The 24411-nt window shown below is 46.1% G+C and overlaps 1 protein-coding gene across 2 annotated transcripts in view; it reads right to left on the minus strand.

The window, feature by feature from the left end:
- Nucleotides 1–23761, minus strand: part of TOM1L1 (target of myb1 like 1 membrane trafficking protein) — a 52646-nt gene extending 28885 nt beyond the window's left edge. The window contains exons 1-3 of one of the 2 annotated variants that reach the window (XM_035103829.2): nucleotides 23363–23761; nucleotides 18567–18651; nucleotides 13057–13135 (exon numbers count right to left, since the gene is read on the minus strand). In XM_035103829.2, coding sequence (XP_034959720.2) covers nucleotides 13057–13135; nucleotides 18567–18651; nucleotides 23363–23420 — 222 coding nt within the window. In that variant the 5' untranslated portion in view covers nucleotides 23421–23761. Of the gene's footprint in view, nucleotides 1–5516; nucleotides 6410–13056; nucleotides 13136–18566; nucleotides 18652–23362 lie in introns of those variants that run through there. The other variant, XM_035103830.2, reaches the window with a different exon arrangement.
- Nucleotides 23762–24411: the final 650 nt, after the last annotated feature.

Below are 24411 nucleotides of genomic sequence, written 5' to 3' on the forward strand. Positions count from 1 at the left end.
GGGGAGAAATAACTCCTCCATGGAAAATGGGGTGGGAAGTCGACCCCGAAAAGAAAAAAGAAGTATTTGTGTTTTGATTGTGTATGTTAAAAATGTTGAAATTTAATAAAATATAATTTTGGGGTGTGTGTGTGAGAGAGAGAGAATTTCAGGAACCAAAAATCTGTATTGAAAAATACAACTTTAGAGCCATCAGGTCCAAAAATGGCAACTAGGCATTCTGTTTTGGCGACTGTAACCCTGGTTTAAGGAGCCATTTGTCGTCCAGCTTATACACCTGAGTTTCTAACACTGTGGGAGGGGAATAGGGGGGTATTCTAACAACTCTCAGCACCCTTAACAAAGATTCGTCCCCTAGGATTCTTGGGGTGAAGCCATTACTGTTCAATGCGGTTGGATGTGGCTTTAAATATACAGTGCGCTGCAAGGGGCCTGAGCATACCTGCCAAGTCCTGGACGGAAAAATCCAGGATTGGCAGCCGCGTAGACACAACTTCCGGTGGCGCTTTGCCCTTCTATGGGCACCAGAAAATGGCGGCGCTGGTGCCTGAAGTCACTTCTACGCATGACCCATACCTGCCAAGTTCCTACCTGAAAAGTAATGGATCGGACTGGAAGTAGCAGACCGGAAGTAGTGTGGTGGCCATTTTGGAATTGGGCAGAGCAGCATCAAAAGTCGCTTCTGAGCATGCTCCGCCCAGTTCCAAAATGGCTGCCACGCCAGAATAAACCGGGGAAAAACAAAAAAATCCATTTTTTCGGCTGGGAACAGCTGGAAAAACCGGGGTTTCCCGGGGAATATGGGAGACTTGGCAGCTATGACGCCTGACCAGAAACGCGTAAAAGCGACTTGTGGCGTCGCCGCCGCCATTTTCTGGTGCCCATAGAAGGGCAAAGCGGCACCAGAAAAATGGCCGCCGGCAGGAGCGGATTTAAGGGAGAATAACGGGATAATAACCGATACGGGAGACCACCGGGAAACGGTAGGAAAAAAGGGAGTTTCCCGGCGAAAACGGGATACTTGGCAGCTATGGGCCTGAGAGCTGTCAATTTTAGCAGCCTAGCTAAATAATGCTATAGGAGCATTGGGCACATGCCAACCACTTTGGCTTAATTGAAAAACGCATTTTAAAAACTATTTTTGTTGTTGTTTATTCATTTAGTCGTGTCCAACTCTTCGTGACCCCATGGACCATAGCACGCCAGGCACTCCTGTCTTCCACTGCCTCCCGCAGTTTGGTCAAACTCATGTTCGTCGCTTCGAGAACACTGTCCAACCATCTCATCCTCTGTCAGCCCCTTCTCCTTGTGTCCTCAATCTTTCCCAACATCAGGGTCTTTTCCAGGGAGTCTTCTCTTCTAAGTTAAGTGCTAACTATGATAACTTAGAGGCTTAAGTGGAAACAGCATTTTAAAAACTATTTTTAAAAGCAGCTTTCCCTCGGTGTACGCAGGCTCTCAGGAGAAGAAATGTGCAAGGACGGCAGGAGAAAACACCAAACTCACAGGATACAGAACTTCCACTTCTTTAAAAAAAAAGAAAAAGAAAAAGAAGGCGGGGTGGGCGGTGGGGAGTGGGGTATGCTGCCATTTAAGAAGCCCAGCAACCCACAGCTGCCAAAAAGCCTTGGCTTGAATGGGGCCTTTTAAAAACCAGAGTGCCTGAAAGACATGCTAATCAGCTCACCCCATTGCCTGCAGAGAGCGCTTCAAAGAGATCTTGCACACTTAAGACAGTCTTCTTCAAAATATGCAAAGGAATTTAAGAACAAAACTCCGATTAGTGCTTTTCCCCTAGACAAGCGAGGGCTAAACAGCTAAGCTATGATTTTGAGTAAAGCTAATGCAGTTAATGGGCCAGATCTTGAACTCAATTAGATCGGTGCAACCCTGTCATTGATTTCAATAAGGTATATCAATTAGGTGAAGCAACTTTTGTGTGTGTGTGTGTGTGCAATTTGTGAACTGACTGGTGAAAGTTGCTTCCAACAGGAACAATTATTTTGATTATCGAACAGGACTGCAATTAGGTCTTCAACCGAGTTGGAGCCACTGTTAAATTCAAGGAAAATGTAAACGTTCATCGGGCACATTCAACAACATTTTCGGAATCTGGCTGGCTGCCTAATGACTGAGGCCTTCTTCCTGGAGTGGAAGCTCTTTTGTAGGGGTTAAGCAGATCAGTAGCATGCTGTAGAAGAAGCCTACTGAAAAGCTAACTACACTGGTTTGCATGTTTAAAGCCAGGATTGGTATGCCCCTCATGCAGAGAAAGCTGCAGGATGGATCCAAAATGGGGGGACCCCACAAGCGTAATTATCCGACAGCTCATTTCTATGTAAAGACCTCCAGTTGTTGGACCACAGGTCTCCTCAGCCCCAACTGCCATGACAAGGATAGCAGCACTATAGTCCAACAACATCTAGACAGCTTCATGTTGGCTACCCCTGCTCTAGAAACTCAGGTATATAAGCTAGGTGCCAAATGGCTCCTTATTCCAAGGTTACAGTCACTAAGACGAAATGTCTAGCTGCCATTTTGGGGCAAGATAGCTCTAAAGTCTTATTTTTCAAATGATGGGCTGACTATGACTGATTCTCTATCTGATGAGTTCAGATGACAACCATGAGCTCGGTTAAGAACTCAGAGGACGTAAAGAAGAAAAGTCACTTGATCCAGGGACGATCCGCGTATATATTGACCTATTCTGACCTCTTTTTCTTAATGGTGACATTGATCATTCATAGTGTGAGAATATTCTTCACAACTGTGAGCAGGGCAGTGGGGTGGGGGAAGTGAAGACAAGCGACAACAATTAACTATAACGTTGTTCACAGCTCCTGCTCAGGCTGCACAGAAAAAAGCATTTTGGTTCCTGAAATTCATTTTGATTGTATAGCTGCCAAGTCTCCCATATTCCCTGGGAAACACATTTTTCCAGCCGTTTCCCGCCGGCAGCCCGGATTTTAAAAACCCCGTAAATCCCCCGGATTCTTACCGGCCCAGGGAGGCTCCTTCTGCACATATCTGGAGTCTCTGGACATATGCAGAAGAGATTTCTGGCACTGCGGCCATTTTGGAACTGGGCAGAGCGTGCGTAGAAGCGACTTCCGGTGCTGCTCTGCCCAGTTCCAAAATGGCCGCAGCATGACTTCTGGCGCTGCGGCCATTTTGGAAATGGGCAGAGCATGCGTAGAAGGAACTTCCGGTGCCGCTCTGCCCAGTTCCAAAATGGCCACAGCGTGACTTCCGGTGCCGCACCACTGCCGATCCCGGATTTTTCAATCTGGGAGTTGGCACCTATGTTTTGATTGTGCAGATATATTTTTCAATCTGGGAGTTGGCACCTATATTTGATTGTGCAGAATTCTACAGGATGGGGTATTGGTATTAGTGTGTGAAAACAGTCAAGATTCAACGATCCCCAGATGGTGGAGATGTCAGGCCCCATCCTGGCACTCAGGCATCTCCACTTGGTCTCAAGCGGCTGATAGCCAGCTGCAAAATGCACCTGGCGCCTGGCTAATTTCGAACACGGATCAGAAGGCTCTCAGCAATCATCACCCTCAGATGTACAATAAAAAAATAACCTATTCTCAAGTGCATATGGAGGCTGCCTTGGGACACGGATGAAGAGCTAGTTCCTCAGAGAAGGGCTTCAGAGGTCACACCAGCACCAAAGACCTGGTCTTCTAATAGAACATTTTGATGTGAGGATGAAAGCATGTCAATAATAATCAATCAACCAATCATTTATACCTCACTCAACTGGCTGGGTTTCCCCAACCACTCAGAGCGGCTCCCAACAGAAAATTAAAAACACAATAAAACATCAAACATTAAAAACTTCCCTAAACAGGGCTGCCTTCAATAATAATAATAATAATAATAATAATAATAATAATAATAATAATAATAATAAACCCCATTTTCTTTAGCACCATAAAGGTTCTTTCAGCAACACCTCTTTAAAAAAATGGTTCAGTTTCTGTGCCCCAGGCAAGGCAGGGGTTTAGAGGGATGGAGCCTATGGGAAGGAAGCAGAGTCTATAAATTGCAACCCAGTTGCTGAAACCTTGGGAAACACGGCTAACATTCAGCAAAGAGCATTTTGCCCGCAGGTCAAATTGCAAAAGGAAATTAAGGTTGCACCATCAAGATTTGCAGATGCTAGAAGCAGCCTCCTGGGTTACCACGGTCTAACAATCTGCATTAAGGCAGGAGTGAAAAGGATCTGTGCAACTCTGGTAGACCCTGAACCCTGAGGTCTGTTTTACAGTTTTCACCAAAGGAATCAATTCTACAGCTTCCTAGGGATATACTGTTCTATTGGTCAACTGTACTGTGCCATCCCCTTTTCTAATTTGTATTCCATTTAATTCACAGAAAATACAGGCGGTCCAGCATACGAAAAAGACAATATACAGAGCTGATGTGCAGGGAGTTTTTAAATGAACACATAAACACATATAAAGATGAGAGAGAACAAGGTTTCAATCATATGACCCATCCCATTCCTGCCTAATGGACCAAGAGTAGGGCTAAGCTTAACAAATCAAGCAAATAATAATAATAATATTTTGTACCCTGCCCATCTGACTGCATTGACCCAGCCACTCTGGGTGGCTTCCAACATATATAAAAACTTATTAATACAGTGGTGCCTCGCTAGACGAATGCCCTGTAAGACAAATTTTTCACTTAACAAAGAGATTTTCGAGTGGAGGTTGCCTCGCTAGACGAATTTGTTTTGTGAAAAATTCATCTAGCGAATCGCGGTTTCCCATAGGAATGCACTGAAATTCAATTAATGCGTTCCTATGGGCAAAAAATAAAATTTCAATGCATTCCTATGGGATTCGTTAGATGAATTTTTCGCAAAACGAATTGACTCACAGAACGAATTACATTCGTCTAGCGAGGCACCACTGTATAGTGCAACCTCGGTTTTCGAACATAATCCGTTCCAGAAGACCGTTCGACTTCCGAGAAGTTTGAAAACCAAAAACTCAAAACGGAAGCCGCGTGGCATGTTCGGCTGCCAAAAAAATCATTCAAAAACCGAAGCAGTTACTTCTGGGGTTTTCGCCATTCGAAAGCCGAAACGTTCAACTTCCGAGACGATCGAAAACCAAGGGTTCGCTGTACATGAAATCTTCAAAAGCTTCGCTTGTACAGGACTGCTTTCAGATGTCTTCTAAAAGTTAAAAACTTAAACCCCATCCATTTCAATTTGGGAAAAATGAAGCAGGCTTAGTGTCTATGAACTTTTGCTCATTAAAAAGAGGGTAGTGTGTGTGACTAACTGGAAGATGTTTTCCCCACTCCTAGACTTGCAGTTATGGGCCCCACTTTATATGCAGCTGTTCCCCAGAGTGGCATGCATTTGTGGGATTTACAGAGTTACTTAATCTGCAATCCCATCCATGCCCTACAACAGAAAAAAACCCTGCCGGGCGTACTACTCAGTAATTATGGAGATTGTACAACCTTGCTTGTCGCAACACTACTGATACCTGGATCTCTGAAATCAGATCTGTGTGGGCAGATGCTGAACTCCTGCAGATCTTCTTCGTGAAGACCAGCAGCACCCCAACCCTTCAATTAGCTCTTGCATTTCCACCACAATGTCACACAAACCCCACTGGCCAAAGTCCAGGGAACTATTAAGGCTCCAGTACACCTGGCAGGTTGTTTTATTGACACACAAAACCAGGAGCTTCTCATAAAAACAGGTTTGACACACCCAGGGTCCATTAATACGAAACGAGGTTAACTATTAAGCAGCTACCTTGTGGCCTAAAAACTGTATTCCCTCTTACATTGTCTAAAAGAGATATTTCTCGACTGAGTAGCTCCTGCATCCATACTGTAGAAAACAGATCCTGGACCTGGGAACTGTAAAACCCAGTTTCCTAAGCAGTTTCCTAAATGTATACATATTCACATACATCCAGTCTTTGAAGTTCCCCAGGTGCTTGGCTAATTTTGCTACTGGCACAGGTCCAACTACACGGAGATTTCTGGGTGCCTGGTTGGTGCCCACAGTTAAAAAAAACTGCTGCCTTTGTGCATAATTAATAGCATTTCCATTTCCACTGTGTGTGCTTCTCCTTCTTGCATACTGGGACAAGTGAATGGTTGTAACAGATTGAGGTTGAATCCTGACAAGACAGAAGTACTGTTTGTGGGGGACAGGAGGTGGGCAGGCGTGGGGGACTCCCTGGTCCTGAATGAGATAACTGTGCCCCTGAAGGACCAGGTGTCAAAAAGAAAAATAACTACCAGACTTTTAGAGGACATCTGAAGGCAGCCCTGTTTAGGGAAGCTTTTAATCTTTAAGAAATTAGTGTATTCTAATATTTCTGTTGGAAGCCACCCAGAGTGGCTGGTGAACCCCAGCCAGATGGGCGGGGTATTAATAATAAATTATTATCATTATCATTATTATTTTATGTGTTGGAAGCTGCCCAGAGTGGCTTGAGCAACCCAGCCAGCTGGGCGGGGTATAAATGAAATATTATTATTGATAATAATTATCATTATTATATATTGATACAGGAACAGAATTGCCACATGGATTCCGACACCGATCTGCTGTTCTTGCACACATTGTGCAGTATAGGAAGGGACAAAGATTACAGTTTCACATCAAGTTTCACCACCAACTGCTCAGCCTAAAGGCAGATCAGACCCTACAGGGCTATAAAACGTCCATCCTCTACTTCTGGGCATAGAGGCTGCAACCCGTCAGACAGCTTGGGAGGCCTGTGAAATACTGAGCATTTTACGTTTTCTCTCCCAAGGGCACCCTCATCTGGCCTGCAGCCTAACCTTCCCCCAGCCTGGCTGGAACCCTTCCAGGTCAGGTGAGCACTGAAACATTTGGTTGGCAAATGGCTCTGCACTTTCCTTCCTCAGTTTGCCTTTGCTGGTGCTTTGCTCCACCACAGAACTATCTCCTGAGACTTCATCCTCTGTTTTCAGCTGGCCTCCAGATTCCTGTCTTTAACAGATCCACAATTAAAAAGCTTGGAGCAGAGCGGGAGAAGAAAATGCTTCTAGCTGTTTTGTGTTAGCTGCCAATATTCTTTACCAAAAGCAAACGGAATCCATTTGCAGTAGGCCAGGGGTGTTATCTGCAACTCCTGTAACAACAGGAACATATGCATGACGACGCCTCTCCCCACAACAGCAACAAAAGACCTTGAACAGTGGAGAAACCTTAAGTTTGCAGAATGAATTATTAGATAAAACATCTCAAAGCCCTGTTATCACAGCTTTTCCAACTGACTGGAACAGAGAACGCTCAGCTCCCAGGGATGGTAAACAGAAATGAAATGAAAAATCTGACACAAAACCTGCATGCCAAGTGGAAACCCGAGCTGTTTCTGCTAGGCAAACACGCACACCAAGGAACCAAAGTATGCAATACTGTGTGACTCAGGGTTGCGAAGGAACAGGGGGTTGGGGCATGCCGGAAACAAGTATTCCGGCAACTTTAGATGTATCCCCAACCCAGGGTGTCAGCCCCGGGGCAACCTAGCTGATGCCTGACCAAAGTCGGTCACCTATCAACCTAATTTATCTGCTCACCTCTGTTGCTAATTGCCTTGCACAACAAGATACAGAAAGCAACTCAGAATATGCAAAGAGCCATCGCAGTCATGCATGCATGACAATCAGCCTATGCTGTAGAAGGTGCTCAAGCACAGAATACACAGAGGAACTGTCTACTGTCCCGGAAAGCTAGCAGACATATCCTGTTTACACCTATATTGTTTTTTTTATATTCTACACAACTGAAAGCTTAGGTGATAATGTGGATTCTCAACTATAGCACAGCATCAGACTTTCTGAACTTGTTTTCTTCTTCTTTCTTTGTATTTTATTAAACTTAAATCCTGCCTTTCTTTTATCATGGAACCGAAGGCAACATAGAATCGTCATCTAGTCCAACCCCGTGCAATGCAGGCATCTCAGCTAAAGCATCCATGACATTTGGCGGTCCAACCTCTGCTTTAAAACCTCCAAGGAAGGAAAGCCCAGAACCTCCTGAGGGAGACTGTTCCACCGTCACACAACTCTTACTGTCAGAAAGCTTTTCCATATATGTTCAGTCATAATCTCCTTTCTTGTAACTTGAAGCCGTTGGTTCGAGTCCTACCCTCCAGAGCAGGAGAAAACAAGCTTGTTCCCTCTTCCATGTGACAGCTATTGAGATATCTGGAGATGGTTATTGTATCTCCTCTCAGTCTCCTCTTTTCCAGGCTAAACATACACAGCTCCCTCAAGCGTTCCACATAAGGCTTGGTTTCCAGACCCCTGATCACCTTGGTTGCCCTCCTCTGTACACGTTCCAGCTTGCCAACATCCTTCTTAGGTTGTAGTGCCCAGAACTGGACACAGTATTCCAAGTGTGGTCTGACCGAGGCAGAATAGAGTGGTGCTATTACATGTTGTTTGCAAGCAGTCTCCCATCCATGTACTGACCAGACCCAGACCTGCTTAGCTTCAGCAGGGTGTTGATCTCATGTGCCTGCAGACCATTCCCTAGTCTGCACCAGCTTTTTACTCCTCAGAGCTGTCAAGACAGTGAATGAGCAAGACCCAGTTCATATGGACTCTTCATGCCTTGAAGGCTCCACTCCACAACAGCTTAGGATACAATAAATCTACTAGTCTTTACAATAGCAGAATATTATTTGGGAATGATAACAGGACATCACAGATTTTATGAATGACCATGCTGGACTGCACTGATGGAAGAGTTTTAGCAGGGGAGTAGCTCCAATACTTTGGCCACCTCATGAGAAGAGAAGACTCCCTGGAAAAGACCCTGATGTTGGGAAAGATGGAGGGCACAAGGAGAAGGGGACGGCAGAGGATGAGATGGTTGGACAGTGTTCTCGAAGCTACGAACATGAGTCTGACCAAACTGCGTGAGGCAGTGGAAGACAGGAGTGCCTGGCATGCTATGGTCCATGGGGTCACGAAGAGTCGGACACGACTAAACAACAACAACAAGCATCTCCACATGGGGGTGGATAAAACATTGTGGGGGCCCAGGTAAGCCCCACCCCTCATGATCAATCACATGATGCAGTGCACACACACCATTTGAATGGAAATACCCATCAACTTTGTTTGGACTTGACCCCTCAAATATTTTATTGTGGGGGCTGAAGCAGCCAAGGCTCCTAGGAATTGGCTCCTATGTCTCCACTTAATTTTGAGGTGCCAGCTACCATGGAGTCAAAAAAATTGCCAATGGAGTGTGCCTACATTTTCTCATAAGATAAAACATGTTAATAGACTCTGTTGACTTTAACACAAAGGACATATCATAGGTGATGCACTGGCTACTTCAACAGAGGAGGGAAGCGGGTAGCGCTGTGGTCTAAACCACTGAGCCTCTTGGGCTTCCCGATTGGTCAGTGGTTCAAATCCCCACGACGGGGTGAGCTCCCGTTGCTCTGCCCCAGCTCCTGCCAACCTAGCAGTTCAAAAGCACACCAGTGCAAGTAGATAAATAGGTACTGCTGTGGCGGAAAGGTAAGCACCGTTTCTGTGCACTCTGGTTTCCGTCATGGTGTCCCGCTGCACCGGAAGCGGTTTATTCCTGCTGGCCATATGACCTGGAAAGCTGTCTGTGGACAAACGCTGGTTCCCTCGGCCATGAAAGTGAGATGAGCACTGCAACCCCATAGTCGCCTTTGCTTGGACTTAACCGTCCAGGGGTCTTTTACCTTTACCTTTTTACTTAAACAGACTGAATTAGATCATAGAAGCATGGAATTGTAGTGTTGGAAGGGACCCTGAGGATCATTTAGTCCAACCCCCTGCTACACAGGAATATGCAGCTGCCCCAAACGGGGATCGAACCTGCTACCTTGGTGTTATCAGCACTATGCTCTAAGCAACTGATCTCTGCTGAAACATACATCCTATATCACTCAGAGCCACAATATCAACACAAAGGGAAAACAGGATAAAAAGCTCTGTGAAACCTAGACCCAGTCCAGAACCTTGCTGGCAAACCTTTAAATGCTTTCAGAATGTTTTCAAGTTAAATGGGAACATGGCTGCAAAATAGGGGGGGGGGGTATTCATTCAGAACCAGATTCAATCCATCCTGTCCCTGATGTTCTGCCACTTCTGGATAAAGAACACGAACACCAAAACTTTTGGGTGATTCATATTTATGCAACTTAACTCGTAACAGAGCACTGTGAATCACCTGTTTGCCCTAATGACTTCCTAGCTTATGGTAATAATGTTTTTGCAAAACAAATTCCACAAATTCCACAGCAGCAGCATAATACGCTGTGACCAACAAGGTAACTCTGTGTACAAGAACTGCCAAGTCACTTTTGCACTGGCTGCCGTTTTGGAAACAAAACAAAAACGAAAAGGAGTCACACATTTCTCCCCTGGAAATACTAAGTTATGTAAGTTTAAACCAATGGACTGCTTCCTATATCACCTATATATAACCCATATCACCATTTGACATCACTGACCTAGATTAGATCCTGGGCAGAAATGGGAGGTCAACATACCCACAAGCAATTTGATTCTGGGTCAGAACAATGAACCATCTAAACTGGAAATGCTTCTGACCATCCAAGAAGTCATAACCAACAGGGACAGCCATCTCCTGTTATTTGTTGCCCGTGGCTGGTAACACACAGGTTGCAGTGTTGGTTTACACCTCCCAACATTCCTATTTCTCCAAAACATTCCATTAATCCTTTAGAAATTCCATGCCATTTTCTTATAACATCCTGGGGGCAGTCAATGGCGTAAGTTAACTACCAACTGCATAACTAGGCTTATCCTTTAGCTCATTATAAAACGCTCTAACACAGGCATCCCCAAACTTCGGCCCTCCAGATGTTTTGGACTACAATTTCCATCTTCCCTGACCACTGGTGCTGTTAGCTAGGGATCATGGGAGTTGTAGGCCAAAACATCTGGAGGGCCGCAGTTTGGGGATGCCTGCTCTAACAGCTTTAATAAATAATTCTGAGTTGTATTTTGAAAGGGAGATATTGTTTCCTACTCATTCTTTCCATCCCAACTGTCTCCATTCTCTTTTACATTAGTTAACCAAGCCCTCTCTCTGCTTAATCCTCTCACTTCTGATAAAAATGCTATCCTTGATTTTTTTTTAGTTGCCCTTTCATTCCTTTTTGAGGTGGGGCAACCAGGAAGACACACAATTGTTCATGTGATAGCATTTACGATGTCTACTGTTTCACTTTAATCCCCTTCTCATTAAGCCTCTGTCACAACTCATTTTTCTTCAACACAAGACTGCAGATAAGCAAGTACACATCGTGACTTGGCTCAAACTCTCTCCCCACAAAAGCTTATTCCATGATACATTAGAGAACCTTTATTTCACCACAAGACTCTTTGTTGTTGTTTCCAAAGCTTCTCTTGAATGGCAAACCACACACTGAGATCTATGCAACTCCAAAGTTTGTCGATCAAAATAAAAGACAGTATCTTGCTTGCTCTGATTGAGTAACCTTTCTTCTCTGATCTCAATTCCTCACCCCCTACCTCTGGCTAGAAGCCATCAGTGTTTGTGTATGGTTAAGAACACTTGCCGCAACGGACTTTAATTTGCACTAATGAATACATATTGAATTGCATATTCCACTTTGTAAAAATGGGAAATTGTGTGGAAAATGCCAGTGGAATAACACAACACTGAACAAGATGCTACTCTTTCCCTTCTTAACCAGTCTTTAACCAGAGAGCGTAATTCAAAAAGGAAAACCAAGAAGCAATTTTCTGAGTAACATGCTAAATACCATATTATGAGGTGCCTGTGGGTGATGATGCGACAGTTATGAGGACTGCCTATGGCCGGGAGGCCTTCCCCTGTCCAGCAACCATGTAGTGTGGGAGATTCAGGTCCCAAACATATTTCTAGACCCAACACCACCTGCCCAGGTTACAATGAAGTAGTGCTCACACCTTAGAAGGGATGGTGATGGTCCCTGGTTTATAAACTTATAGATGCCATCTCCAACTCCTCGAAAGATTCCATCAACTACGTCTCCAGAAATTTTTACACATCACTTGGGAAGACAGGCAAACTAATGCCAGTGTTACTGGAAGAAGCAAAGATCACCAGTGTCAAAGCAATGATTCTTCAACATCAACTTCGTTGGACTTGTCATGTTGTGCAGATGCCTAATGATCGTCTTCCAAAGCAACTACTCTATTCCAAACTTAAAAATGGAAAGCGTAATGCTGGTGGTCAACAAAAGAGGTTTAAGGACTCTCTCAAGGCAAATCTTAAAAAATGTAGTATAAAAACCGACAACTGGGAACACTGGCCTGCGAGTGCTTCAATTGGAGAACAGCTTTTACCAAAAGTGCCATGGGCTTTGAAGATGCTCAAACCCAGGACGAAATGGAGAAAGGTGCCAAGAGGAAGGCACGCTTGGCAAACCCTCACCATGATCAACTCCCGCCCAGAAACTTATGACCCCACTGTAGAAGGACGTGTGGATCCAGAATTGGCCTCCACAATCACTTATGGACTCACTGTTAAGACAGTGTCTATGGAAGACAATCTTACTCAGCTACAAGTGAGCACCAAAGAACAACAAGAAGAAGGCCCCTGGTAGAAACCAGGTGGGGCACTGGAAGATGAGCAAAGACTTATCTCCAGATGCCATTGCGTGTCTTCTTCATAATATTGGCTCAATCCTCCACCCTCAAGCCCTGAAGGTGAAAAGCAGAGGTTAATCTGTTGGTCAGTCTCCAACGGTGAAGAACAACTGACCTCTGTCCATAAAGAATAGTGCTCAGAAACCCCAGACAAGGATGACATTCACCTAAACATGACCCAGAAAATGAGCACCGCCTTCCCCTGAAGTTCATGTTTGGCGTGTCAGGAAAATTGTTGCTGTTGTTTAGTAAAATGTTCTGCTCAAACAGGTTCCTTTCTGGGCTGTGATCCAGAGAAATCCGATGTGTCCCCTTCAGTGTTTAGCAGACTCTTTTTATGAAGATCAAGAGTATCATACTTACAGAGAGCGTCAGATGAATCTCAACATGGTTGCAGTTTTTTGAAAGCTTTTTCCTTAGTGCTCTGATCGCATTCTTGGGCCTGCAATTAAAAGAAAGGAAACTAGATAAAAGCATTGACTTAACACGCTGTTTGCCCTGCGACACCAACCAGAGAGATAAAGACTGCAGCCACCGTTTGCGTGGAAGAAAATCCAGATAAAACCGAAATAATGCACTGTATTTCAGCAGCGGCAAGATTACTGTCTTCGTGACAGGTGGGCTGTGTGCAGAGATATCCTGCAAAGTGTGAACAGATGGATGTTCAGAATCTGAAAGTCTTGGTCACCCAGGATCTAGGGCGGTAGGCAGGTTTTTCGCACATTTCCTAGAGGATACCCAATTGCAATGCTTTATTTTTCTCTAAAGGTAAAGGTAAAGGTAAAGGGACCCCTGACCATTAGGTCCAGTTGTGACCGACTCTGGGGTTGCGCGCTCATCTCGCATTATTGGCCGAGGGAGCCGGCGTATAGCTTCCAGGTCATGTGGCCAGCATGACAAAGCCGCTTCTGGCAAACCAGAGCAGCACATGGAAACGCCGTTTACCTTCCCGCTGTAGCGGTTCCTATTTATCTACTTGCATTTTGATGTGCTTTCGAACTGCTAGGTTGGCAGGAGCTGGGACCAAGCAACAGGAGCTCACCCCGTCACAGGGATTCGAACCGCCGACCTTCTGATCAGCAAGCCCTAGGCTCAGTGGTTTAGCCCACAGTGCCACCTGGGTCGTGTTTTCTCTAGAAACACGAAAAACCACCATGAGGTCTGGTCGGATTAAGGGCAGGGTAGATATATAACCAAGTAATTAATTAATTAACTCATCCCACTTTATTCAGAGACACATTTCGGTGGGAACTAAGCCCACTCCCTCTGTCCCATGTGACTTCCAGTGTCCCCCAGTCTTGGTCAATGGATTCTGCTCCTATCCCCATACCCTGATTGCTTCAACTGCATAATCAATGCTCATAGTATCTCTTGGTCATGCTTGAGTGTGACCGAATGCTGGAACCTGGAGAAATATTATTATTATTATTACATTATTATAATATTATTATTCAGTTTATTATCCACCCTTCACCAGCAGGTCCCAAGGCAAATTACAAGTAGTTTACATTTGGTATTAAAATCAGTAAAAACAAATTACAGTCACTGAATTCTGAAAGCACCAATTCTTTCATGTGGCCCCAAACACACAAAGCAACAGGCCATACTATTTTTTTGCGGCTGATAAACCAACCACAGAGATTTGTTCATTTATTTAAAAGCATTTTTAGCCTGCCCGCCATCCACAGATCTCAGAGCGGGTTACAAAACTTTCAAACAAGAATTCTCTTTGTATCGTACAATGTGAAGCTTCCCCCGACCCTGAACTGAATTTCCCCCCAAACATTCCTCTCTTTCTTCCCCATCTAGCACTTCAATGTGCTCCATTTATAAGCAAAATTGAGCAGCAGCAACAGCAGCAGCAAGAGCTTAGCATTTAAATATTGCAGTGGAGCCAGAGACTCAAAGGAGATTGTTTTATTGCCGCCTCCTCTGTTTTCACGTCAGAATGTCAAACCTTTTCTTAAAAGGAGATGAGGCCACTGCCTAAATAGTCTCACCCATTATCTGAGCCCAAACACTAATTGCACTAGATTACCCTATCAAAAATCCTGTGGCAAATGATGCAAGACTAAGGGTGTTCACATCAGCTTCTTGGCTCTCTTCCAGTCTAATTATAGGAAGCTTCTATATATTTTTCCCCACATGCTAGCAGATAAACAAGTACACTCCACCTCATAGGTGGCTGCACTATTGAGTGATGGGGTAGGCTATTGCTTTCTTCCATATTTATAAATCCATGGGAGCGAGTGGCAATGTGGTCTAAATCCCTGAGCCTCTTGGGCAAGCATCCCCAAACTGCAGCCCTCTAGATGTTTTGGCCTACAACTCCCATGATCCCTAGCTAACAGGACCAGTGGTCGGGGAAGATGGGAATTGTAGTCCAAAACATCTGGAGGGTCGAAGTTTGGGGATGCCTGCTCTTGGGCTTGCCGATCGGAAGGTCGGCAGTTCGAATCCCCATGACAGAGTGAGCTCCCATTGCTCTTACCCAGCTCCTGCCAACCTAGCAGTTTGAAAGCACGCCAGTGCAAGCAGATAAATAGGTACCACTGTGGCAGGAAGGTAAACGGCGTTTCTGTGCGCTTGGGCTTCCGTCACAGTGTCCTGTGACTCGTAATCTGGGGAACCGGGTTCATGTCTCCACTCCTCCACATGCAGCTGCTGGGTGACCTTGGGCTAGTCACACTTCTCTGAAGTCTCTCAGCCCCACCCACCTCACAGGGTGTTTGTTGTGGGGGAGGAGGGGAAAAGAGATTGTTAGCCGCTTTGAGACTCCTTCGGGTAGTGATAAAGCGGGATATCAAATCCAAACTCTTCTTCTTCTTCTCTTCTTCTGTTGCACCAAAAGCAGTTGAGTCATGCTGGCCACGTGACCTGGAAAGCTGTCTGCGGACAAATGCCAGCTCCCTCGGCCTGAAAAGCGAGATGAGCGCCACAACCCCATAGTCGCCTTTGACTGGACTTAACCATCCAGGGGTTCTTTACCTTTACCTTATTTATAAATCCATGCAATGGGAGTGAGGAGAAGGAGGAAAAGTAAGGAGAAACCTTTGCTCCTCCCTCGTGAGAATTTTACAATACAGTGGTACCTCGGTTTATGAACACAATTGGTTCCAGAAGTCTGTTCATAAACTGAAGCAAACTTTCCCATTGAAAGTATTGGAAAGTGGATTAATCTGTTCCAGATGGTCCGCGGAGTACTTAAACTGAAGCGTTCATAAACTGAAGCGAACTTTCCCATTGAAAGTAATGGAAAGTGGATTAATCCGTTCCAGACGGGTCCGCGGAGTACTCAACCTGAAGCGTACTTAACCCAAAGCATGGTTCCGGAAGTCTGTTCATAAACTGAAGCGTTCATAAACTGAAGCGAACTTTCCCATTGAAAGTAAGGGAAAGTGAATTAATCCGTTCCAGATGGGTCCGCGGCGTTCGTAAACCGAAAATTCGTAAACCAAGGTGTTCAGAAACCGATGTTCCACTGTAAATGCAGGGGATACATTTTCCAAGCAGATGAACACAACACGTGTATTTCTAACACTGGCAGTGCTCTTTGTTTTTTCCGCTATGTTGCATTACAAGAGCAAATGTTGGGTCAAAGGAGTGCACTGCCAACATGGCCACTGCTCAGAAATTACGGAAGTTGCTGTCCAGCAACACCTCGGTGGCTCCTGGCACCTCATCCCTGTCTTAAGATAAGGACTCCGTGTTACAAGGAATGAGCTTTCTGTTCCTTTAGCTCCTGCTAACTGAGCACAACCGACTGCCACCGATGACTCTTCTCTTTACAGTGGATGTCTTTGTTGCTCATCCAAATTAAATGTTAGGATCAAGGAACGCATACAATCATCATCATTACACTGTAAGTGACCGGCCTTTGGCTACGTCATTTCTTCGTTCCAGTAGCGAGATGCTTTCTGCTGTTCCGAGAAAAACAGCACAGCACTTCGCTTGCAACCAATAAGCTTAAGTGGAGATCACCTATCCATGGCTGAATATTGTTTCTGAAGATCCGGTCAGTGACTAATTTGAATAAGGTCATATTTGGAACTGGGGAAGAGCTGGAGGGCTCACGGGGTTGGATCATTCCTAATGTGAGTCACAAGCAAAGGGCTCATTAACCCTTTCTCTGCTTGCTTCCACCAGCTTGCCCCATGTGAATATTGCAACTGTGATGACCCCTGCTCATAGAGATGTGAAGGTGGCGGGGGGGGGGAGAGATCCGGGGGGGGGGAACACCCAGGCAAAGAAACCAAACTTTTAGATTTTTTTCTTTTCTTTCCTTTTTTAAAAAAGGCACTTAAAGGTAAAGGTAAAGGGACCCCTGACCATTAGGTCCAGTCGTGATCGACTCTGGGGTTGCGCGCTCATCTCATATTATTGGCCGAGGGAGCCGGCGTATAGCTTCCAGGTCATGTGGCCAGCATGACAAAGCCGCTTCTGGCAAACCAGAGCAGCACACGGAAACGCTGTTTACCTTCCCGCTGTAGCGGTTCCTATTTATCTACTTGCACTTTGACGTGCTTTCAAACTGCTAGGTTGGCAGGAGCTGGGACCGAGCAACGGGAGCTCACCCCGCCGCGGGGATTTGAACCGCCGACCTTCTGATTGGCAAGCTCTAGGCTCTGTGGTTTCACCCACAGCGCCACCTGCGGCTCTCTTTTCAGAATAAGGATCCCTAGGATTTTGGCAGAACCAATGTGCCTCCCATTATTGCAGTCTTGATCCCATTTCTAAATTCTGTAGTTTCTCTACTTTGTTACATTAAGTTTCAAAAGCACCTCCCAATTTGACGTTAGAAGTTGCTGGCGGATAGACCCGTTCAGGTGAGAGAAACAAAGGTAAAGGTAAAAGGTAAAGGATCCCTGGACAGTTAAGTCAATTCAAAGGCAACTATGGGGTTGTGGCACTCATCACACTTTCAGCCAAGCTCCTAACATGACCTACTGCACACAGTCAGGAACCAGACATTCTGGGGTCGCTTCATGAGTCATGTTTTAAAGCTGCATATGCAGTACAGTTGCCAACTTTTAAACCAGCCTTTGTAGTTGTGCCTTTAATAGGAATTCACGGGCAAAGCTTTTGACTGCACGGCGATAAATACGGTCCCTTTGTAATTGCTGTTGTTCAAGCTTCAGTTAAAGGCACAGCTATAGGGACTGTTTGAAAGTCAGCAACTCTAAAAACCGCTACACTCAAACAGCATATTGTTGTTGTTGTTGTTTAGTCGTTTAGTCGTGTCCAACTCTTCGTGACCCCATGGACCATAGCACGCCAGGCACTCCTGTCTTGCACTGCCTCCCGCAGTTTGGTCAAACTCATGTTCGTAGCTTCGAGAACACTGTCCAACCATCTTGTCCTCTGTCGTCCCCTTCTCCTAGTGCCCTCAATCTTTCCCAACGTCAGGGTCTTTTCCAAGGATTCTTCTCTTCTCATGAGGTGGCCAAAGTATTGGAGCCTCAGCTTCACGATCTGTCCTTCCAGGGAGCACTCAGGGCTGATTTCCTTCAGAATGGATAGGTTTGATCTTCTTGCAGTCCATGGGACTCTCAAGAGTCTCCTCCAGCACCATATTTCGTTAAATAAAGAAACATGCATTGGTAAACATGAACTTGAGGTGTAAAAGTGTCAACAAATACATATTGAAATCAGATTCTCTACTGCCTTCACATGTGGCTTTATTGATGAGCAAATTGTAAAATTACACATGCACAACAGAGGACAAAGCTGGCATGGGTCAAAGGGTATACACGGGGGTAGGGAGTGTGTTTATTGTCACACCAACAGGATTAGACTTTTAACACGGAAGGCCAATATGTCTTATCAGCAAGACCAAATTCCATGAGAATTCTGCAGAACATGAACCAGCTTACCCTTCCTCAGTTGTGTTGATAATATCACAGATGTGCATGAACTGACCCCACTCTTCTGTCTGCAGCGTTCCAAAAGTAGCCTTTTCTGCAAAGATAAAAATTTACTTCCAGTAAAGAATAATAATAATAATAGTAATAATAATAATAATATAATTTATACCTCTGCCCATCCAAAATACCTATGCAGACACTATACAGACACCTAACAAACAGGAAATATAACTTTGGTTGTTTCAAATGACTGGCATAAAGAGTTTTGATTTAAAATGGTCATTCCCTCCAAAGTACCCCGAGTCTTAAATCTCCTTCCTTTATAAAAAAAAGATAAGGAAAAAGAAACCAGCTAGCCAATGTCAGGAAACACCTAGGATTCTGATTCTTTGAAATGCTTTGAAAGTGGCTTACTAGATATCAGCAAGCAAAGACTTAGGGCTATCTTTCCCCAACCTGGTGCCCTCCAGGTATTTTGGCTGCCACTCATTTTACTGGCTGCAGCTGACCGGGGTTGTCAGTTTGTGGAAGGCTGAGCTGACCTGTTGCAAAGGAGGACCAGACTTCTACAACTTTATTAATAACTGTTAGGCAAAGTAGGAATGTTAGCAGGTGATGTTTATCCTGCAAAGATGACAACATTAGCTGCCCTCGCTGAAACTTCCTCCTCTGCATAAGTACAAAGGGCATTGAAACTCTGCCTCCTTTGCCTCTGGTAATACTGGGATGGGGAACTTCAACACTCATCAGCCTTAACTAGGGCTGGGCAATAGCTGTTTTTCAGCATTGTGATCAGTGGCGGAGCAACATGCTGCAGCCCCCAGAGCGGAGAACAGGTGGGGGCATGGCTGGCGCACACCCCAGGGGCGTGGTGAATGTCCCGGGGTTGCGCAGGTAGCTCCTGCAGGTAGCTCCTGCAGCCAATCGGAAGCCACAGAAGCTGCAGGGGGGTCACATAACTCCATACTCCACAACATTTCTCCATTGAAAATAGGGGTGTCACTGTGGGTTAAACCACTGAGCCTAGGGCTTGCTGATCATAAGGTCGGCGGTTCGAATCCCTGTGACGGGGATGTCAAAATGCAAGTAGATAAATAGGAACCACTACAGCAGGAAGGTAAACGCCGTTTCCATGTGCTGCTCTGGTTTGCCAGAAGCGGCTTTGTCATGCTGGCCACATGACCTGGAAGCTATACGCCGGCTCCCTCGGCCAATAATGCAAGATGAGCGCGCAACTCCAGAGTCGGTCACGACTGGACCTAATGGTCAGGGGTCCCTTTACCTTTACCTTTATCACCCAGCTCTAGCCCTAACAACATCTGGAGTACCCGAAGTTCCCCAGCCCTGATATAATACAAGCGGAAAAATCCCTTTTTTTTCTGGGGAGAATGGACTAGCATCGCTAAACCTTGATGAGTCACTCCTTTAGCGAGTCTCCCACCACTCCCGTCATCCTCACAATCTAGAGGAGCTAAAGGAATGCCTTTCCCTCCACCCCCAACTCGACACATGTGTCAGGGTGAAGCGGGGAATTCCAACATGCAATGTATTCCTTATTTTGAGCACGGCAGCAGGGAGCCTGGGCTCCAGGCACCCCAGATGAAGGAAAGAGAGGCTTGGCAAAGGGAGAACTGACAGGTGGGTTCTGAGCTCTTAACTGGAACCAGTCAGCGGTGTTGAGGATGTGAAGCACAGCTGGCCCACCTGTAAGGCAAGATGAGGCTTCCGCCTCAGGAGGCAGGATCCACAGGGGCAGCAGATCCAGCCTCCGAAGAATGCATCACCCACTGACCCGCTGCTGCAGTGGTATGCTCCTTGGAGGCTGGAGCTGCAGGCTCCTGGGCAGCCTCCGCAAGGCCACCTCTTGGAGAAGCGGAGGCATTCCTGATGTGGAACTTTTATTCCTCCCTTGTTCCTGAGGGAGAGAAAGTGAGAGGGGTTCCTAAGCAGTGTTAGGAACTCAGATATACAGTGGTACCTTTGATTACGAACCTAATTCGTTCCGGAGGTCCGTTCTTAACCTGAAACCGTTCTTAACCAGAGGTACCACTTTAGCTAATGGGGCCTCCTGCTGCCGCCGCGCCGCTGGAGCATGATTTCTGTTCTTATCCTGGGGCAAAGTTCTTAACCCGAGGTACTACTTCCGGGTTAGCGGAGTCTGTAACCAGAAGTGTTTTTAACCCAAGGTGTTGGTAACCGGAGGTACCACTGTATAAGTTATGGTGCCATTTGGCAATTAGCTTATACAGTGGCACCTCGGGTTACCAACACCTTTCTTTATTTGATGTTATGGTCGCCACAACAGTCTAGGTGCCATCCCGCCTCCACAATGAGAGCTATTATTGTTATTATTCATTTCATTTCTACAGTATACCACTTTATATAGTAATGGGGGGGGGGAATCTCAAAGCGGTTCACAACACATTAAAACATCAAATAAAGCAATCCAGAAAAAGACAAACTCAAGCTTCAAGGAAAATATTCTCCAAGTGACATTTTGCTTTCTCCCTATTTATCTGCCTACTTAATTGATATAGCTGCCCCACAGCAGAAGTAGTCAAGGAAGGCAGTGCGGTGCAGTGGTTAGAGTGTTGGACCAGGACCTGGGGGATCAGGGTCCAAAATCCACACTCCGTCACGAAGCACGCTGGGTGACCTTGGGCCAGTCACAGCCCCTTCACCTGCCTTGCAGGGTTGTTGTAGAGGTTAACTGAGGAGGGGCCAGCCAGATGGGGATGTTCATCGCCAACCTGGCATCCAGAGATCTCAATGTGGCCGCAATTGGACCCGCGCCAGTCACAAAACGCGCCTGGCGCCCGGCTAATTTTGAACACTGGTTCAAAGAAGGCACACGTCTAACGATGGCAGGGAATCCGCCACATTTTCCAGCCTCCACACTTGTGGCTAAGAAAAGCACAAGTAAAAAGCATTCCATGGCTGGGAACTGCAGTCCGCAGGTATCAGAAAAGGCGAAACGCTTTTCTACTAGCCCTGGCACTTCAGATTGTAGGGGGTTGTTGGAATCGGGTCCCATTCTGCTTTTCGCTTTATTGTGTTCTGATGCAGTAAAGCTCGTCTTGTCAACTTTACACAGTATTTATACGCTGTGTGAATGCAGTGCACACACCAGCTTGGATTCTATTGATGATGGATTGTTAAGAAATATTCTGAACAAACAGCAACCTGGGCGGTGTTTTATTTCGCTGGAGCCAAACAAGGAGACCTTCTGTTCCTCTGTGGCTGACTAAAGCTTAGTGATGTCTGACCTCCAAAACAGAGATAGGGCTATCAAGATTTCTCCTCCTTTCCTGGTGAGGCTTTTCTGCCTTCCCTGATAAGAATTTCAGCAGGCGAATATTATCCTGGCATCAAGATACAGTGTTGATCAATAACAACACATGCATTTTAATCAGTATTTTTTTTTTAGTTTATTGCTGGTTTTAATTATGTTTGAATGTTTCAAATATCTGTTTTCACTGATACCCTGTTTCTCATATTTTAAGACATACCCATAAAATAAGCCATAGCAGGATTTTTAAGCATTCAAGGAATATAAGCCATACCCCGAAAATAAGACATAGTGATAGGCACAGCAGCAATACCGGCCATGGCAGGAGGAGGAGGAGGAAAAATATAAGACATCCCCTGAAAATAAGCCATAGTGTGTTTTTTTGAGGAAAAAATAAATATAAGACATGTCTTATAATATGAGAAACACGGTAATGTCATGGTTTGGTTCTTTCCCGTAAATCACTTTAAGGTGGGTTGCTCTTGTTTTTCCTTTACAGTTGAGCGGCATATAAATTTTCTGAAAAATAATAGCAATAAATAAAATGCAGCTGCTTGATATTTGCTCATGGGACAGCTGCTTAAAGCACAGTGGGTGGGAGGAAACTAGTTAGCACGGCAACAGCAAAGAAATTGTTTAGGGACCTGGGATTGGAACCCTCTAGAGGGGCAAGAGTAACTGGTGTAGCTCTCGGGTTTCTATGGGCCTGGAGGAGCTGAAAAACCACAGTACATACTCTATTTTTACTGAGTGTATCAGCCAGTACAGCAGTGCCATTAAAGTAGAACTTTGAGGCATGAGTCCAGGAGACCAGCTCAGAAAAATGAGCAGAAGCCATCACCACCCAAAAATAAAAAATACAACAAAGTTGGCCTATCAGATTTGAAGCAGAATCCGAAGGGAACTCCAAAAGCTATCTAGCCAAGCACCCTGCCCATGCAGGTGACTCACAATTCCATCTATAGGAGAGGGGCACGAGTGTAGCCAAGCGGGGCAGTTGCCCCCCCCCCAATCAATAAAAATACTTAACTGAGGTCCGGACACCCTAACATAAAGCCTGCCCCTTAACATAAATCCTGGCTACATCCACTAGGAGGGGGTGCAAAAACATTAAACACAGGGCTGAATATCCCCTTACCTGCCCCGCTGACCCAGAAGCCTGTTAGGTTTCCAGAACTAGGAAGGGCAGCATAAACTATCCTTTTTTCTCCCTCTCCGCCTACATCCATATGGGAACGCTGCCTTGCCCCAAGTAACACCACTGGCAAGGCTAGCTTAGTACTGCAGGCACTGGCAGGTAGCGTCTTCCCCCACGGCTACAGACCTGGAGACGCCACCTGAACCCTTTGGCGCGCAAAGACTGCCTCCGCTACCGCGCTGCTGCCCTCCCTCCCCGTCTAAAAATAGGACGGTGGTGCCTTGGGAAAGTTTGGCGCTCCGCTCAGTTCGGGGGCAACTATCCACAGGCTGGCAGGAAGGGGAGGCGGGCGGGATAGGGGGAGATGCCGCTTCTTACCGATCAGATGCCCCACGGCTGTGCCGAAGGGATCCTTCTGACTCTTGCCGAAAGCCATGCTCGAGTGAGTCCCGGGTCTCCAGGCACGCCAAGCAAGAATCCGAGCTCGCTCTCCCCACCAGCCGGCCGGCGAGCTCCCTGCTTTGTGGCGCCCCAGCCAGCCAGCACGCTGGAGGGACGCCCTTGCCCGGCCAGGGGAGGAGGGGCCCGGCAGCCTCCAGGTGCTCGCCCCGCGCCGCCCCACGGGCTCCTAGTCCAGGATGACGTGCCGCGCAGGGAGGGAACAGCCTTGGAAGCGAAAGTGCCGCCGCGCAAAGGCGCAAAGGGGAAGGTCGCCAGCCTGCGCTCCCCTTGGGCGGAGTCTCATTCAGACGCGCATCTCCAGTCCTTTCCCGAAGGCGTCCTTTCCCGAAGGATCCGAGCAAGCCTCCGCGCAAATGCACCAAGCGTTTCGGAGGGGATTCGTCTAGGGGCAGGGGTGGGATTTCCTGCGGCTCCCACCCTTCTTTTAACGCAACATTCCGGGAAAGGAGTGCCGCTGCATGCTTTCCAAGCGGCGGCCAAAGTTTCCCGGACGGCTTCCAAGTTAGCTCTGGTTTGATGGATTCTTGGCATTTGAACTCACGGCGCCGTGCGGGGCAGGCTTGAACTTGCATGTTGGAAGCGCGTCACGTACCGTATGTTATGCATGGATGTAGCAGGCGGGGGGGGAGCAGGGGGCAGGTGCCCCGCAATCAGGTAAATAAATAAATAAAAACTTAACTAAAAGTAGAAAGGATGTTGACAGATTTTTCTGAGCACTTGGGGGTCAAAAGAAAGTAATTTTAAACAACTGTTGTGGAAACATTTAATTCCGAATCTACTAGACGTGTCCTGCCCTCCACCCCAATAAACCCTGGCTACTCGCAACATAATTCCTGGCTATGCTCATGATGTTATATCTCGGTAATCATCCTCTAAAACATCAAAAAACACATCTTGAGAATGTGAGAATTCACAGGTTAGGACGGGGTGAATTCAGCTTTGGGAAGAATCTCAGATTTCTTCCC

This window comes from Zootoca vivipara, chromosome 2, assembly GCF_963506605.1.
Source record: "Zootoca vivipara chromosome 2, rZooViv1.1, whole genome shotgun sequence".
NCBI lineage: Eukaryota > Metazoa > Chordata > Lepidosauria > Squamata > Lacertidae > Zootoca > Zootoca vivipara.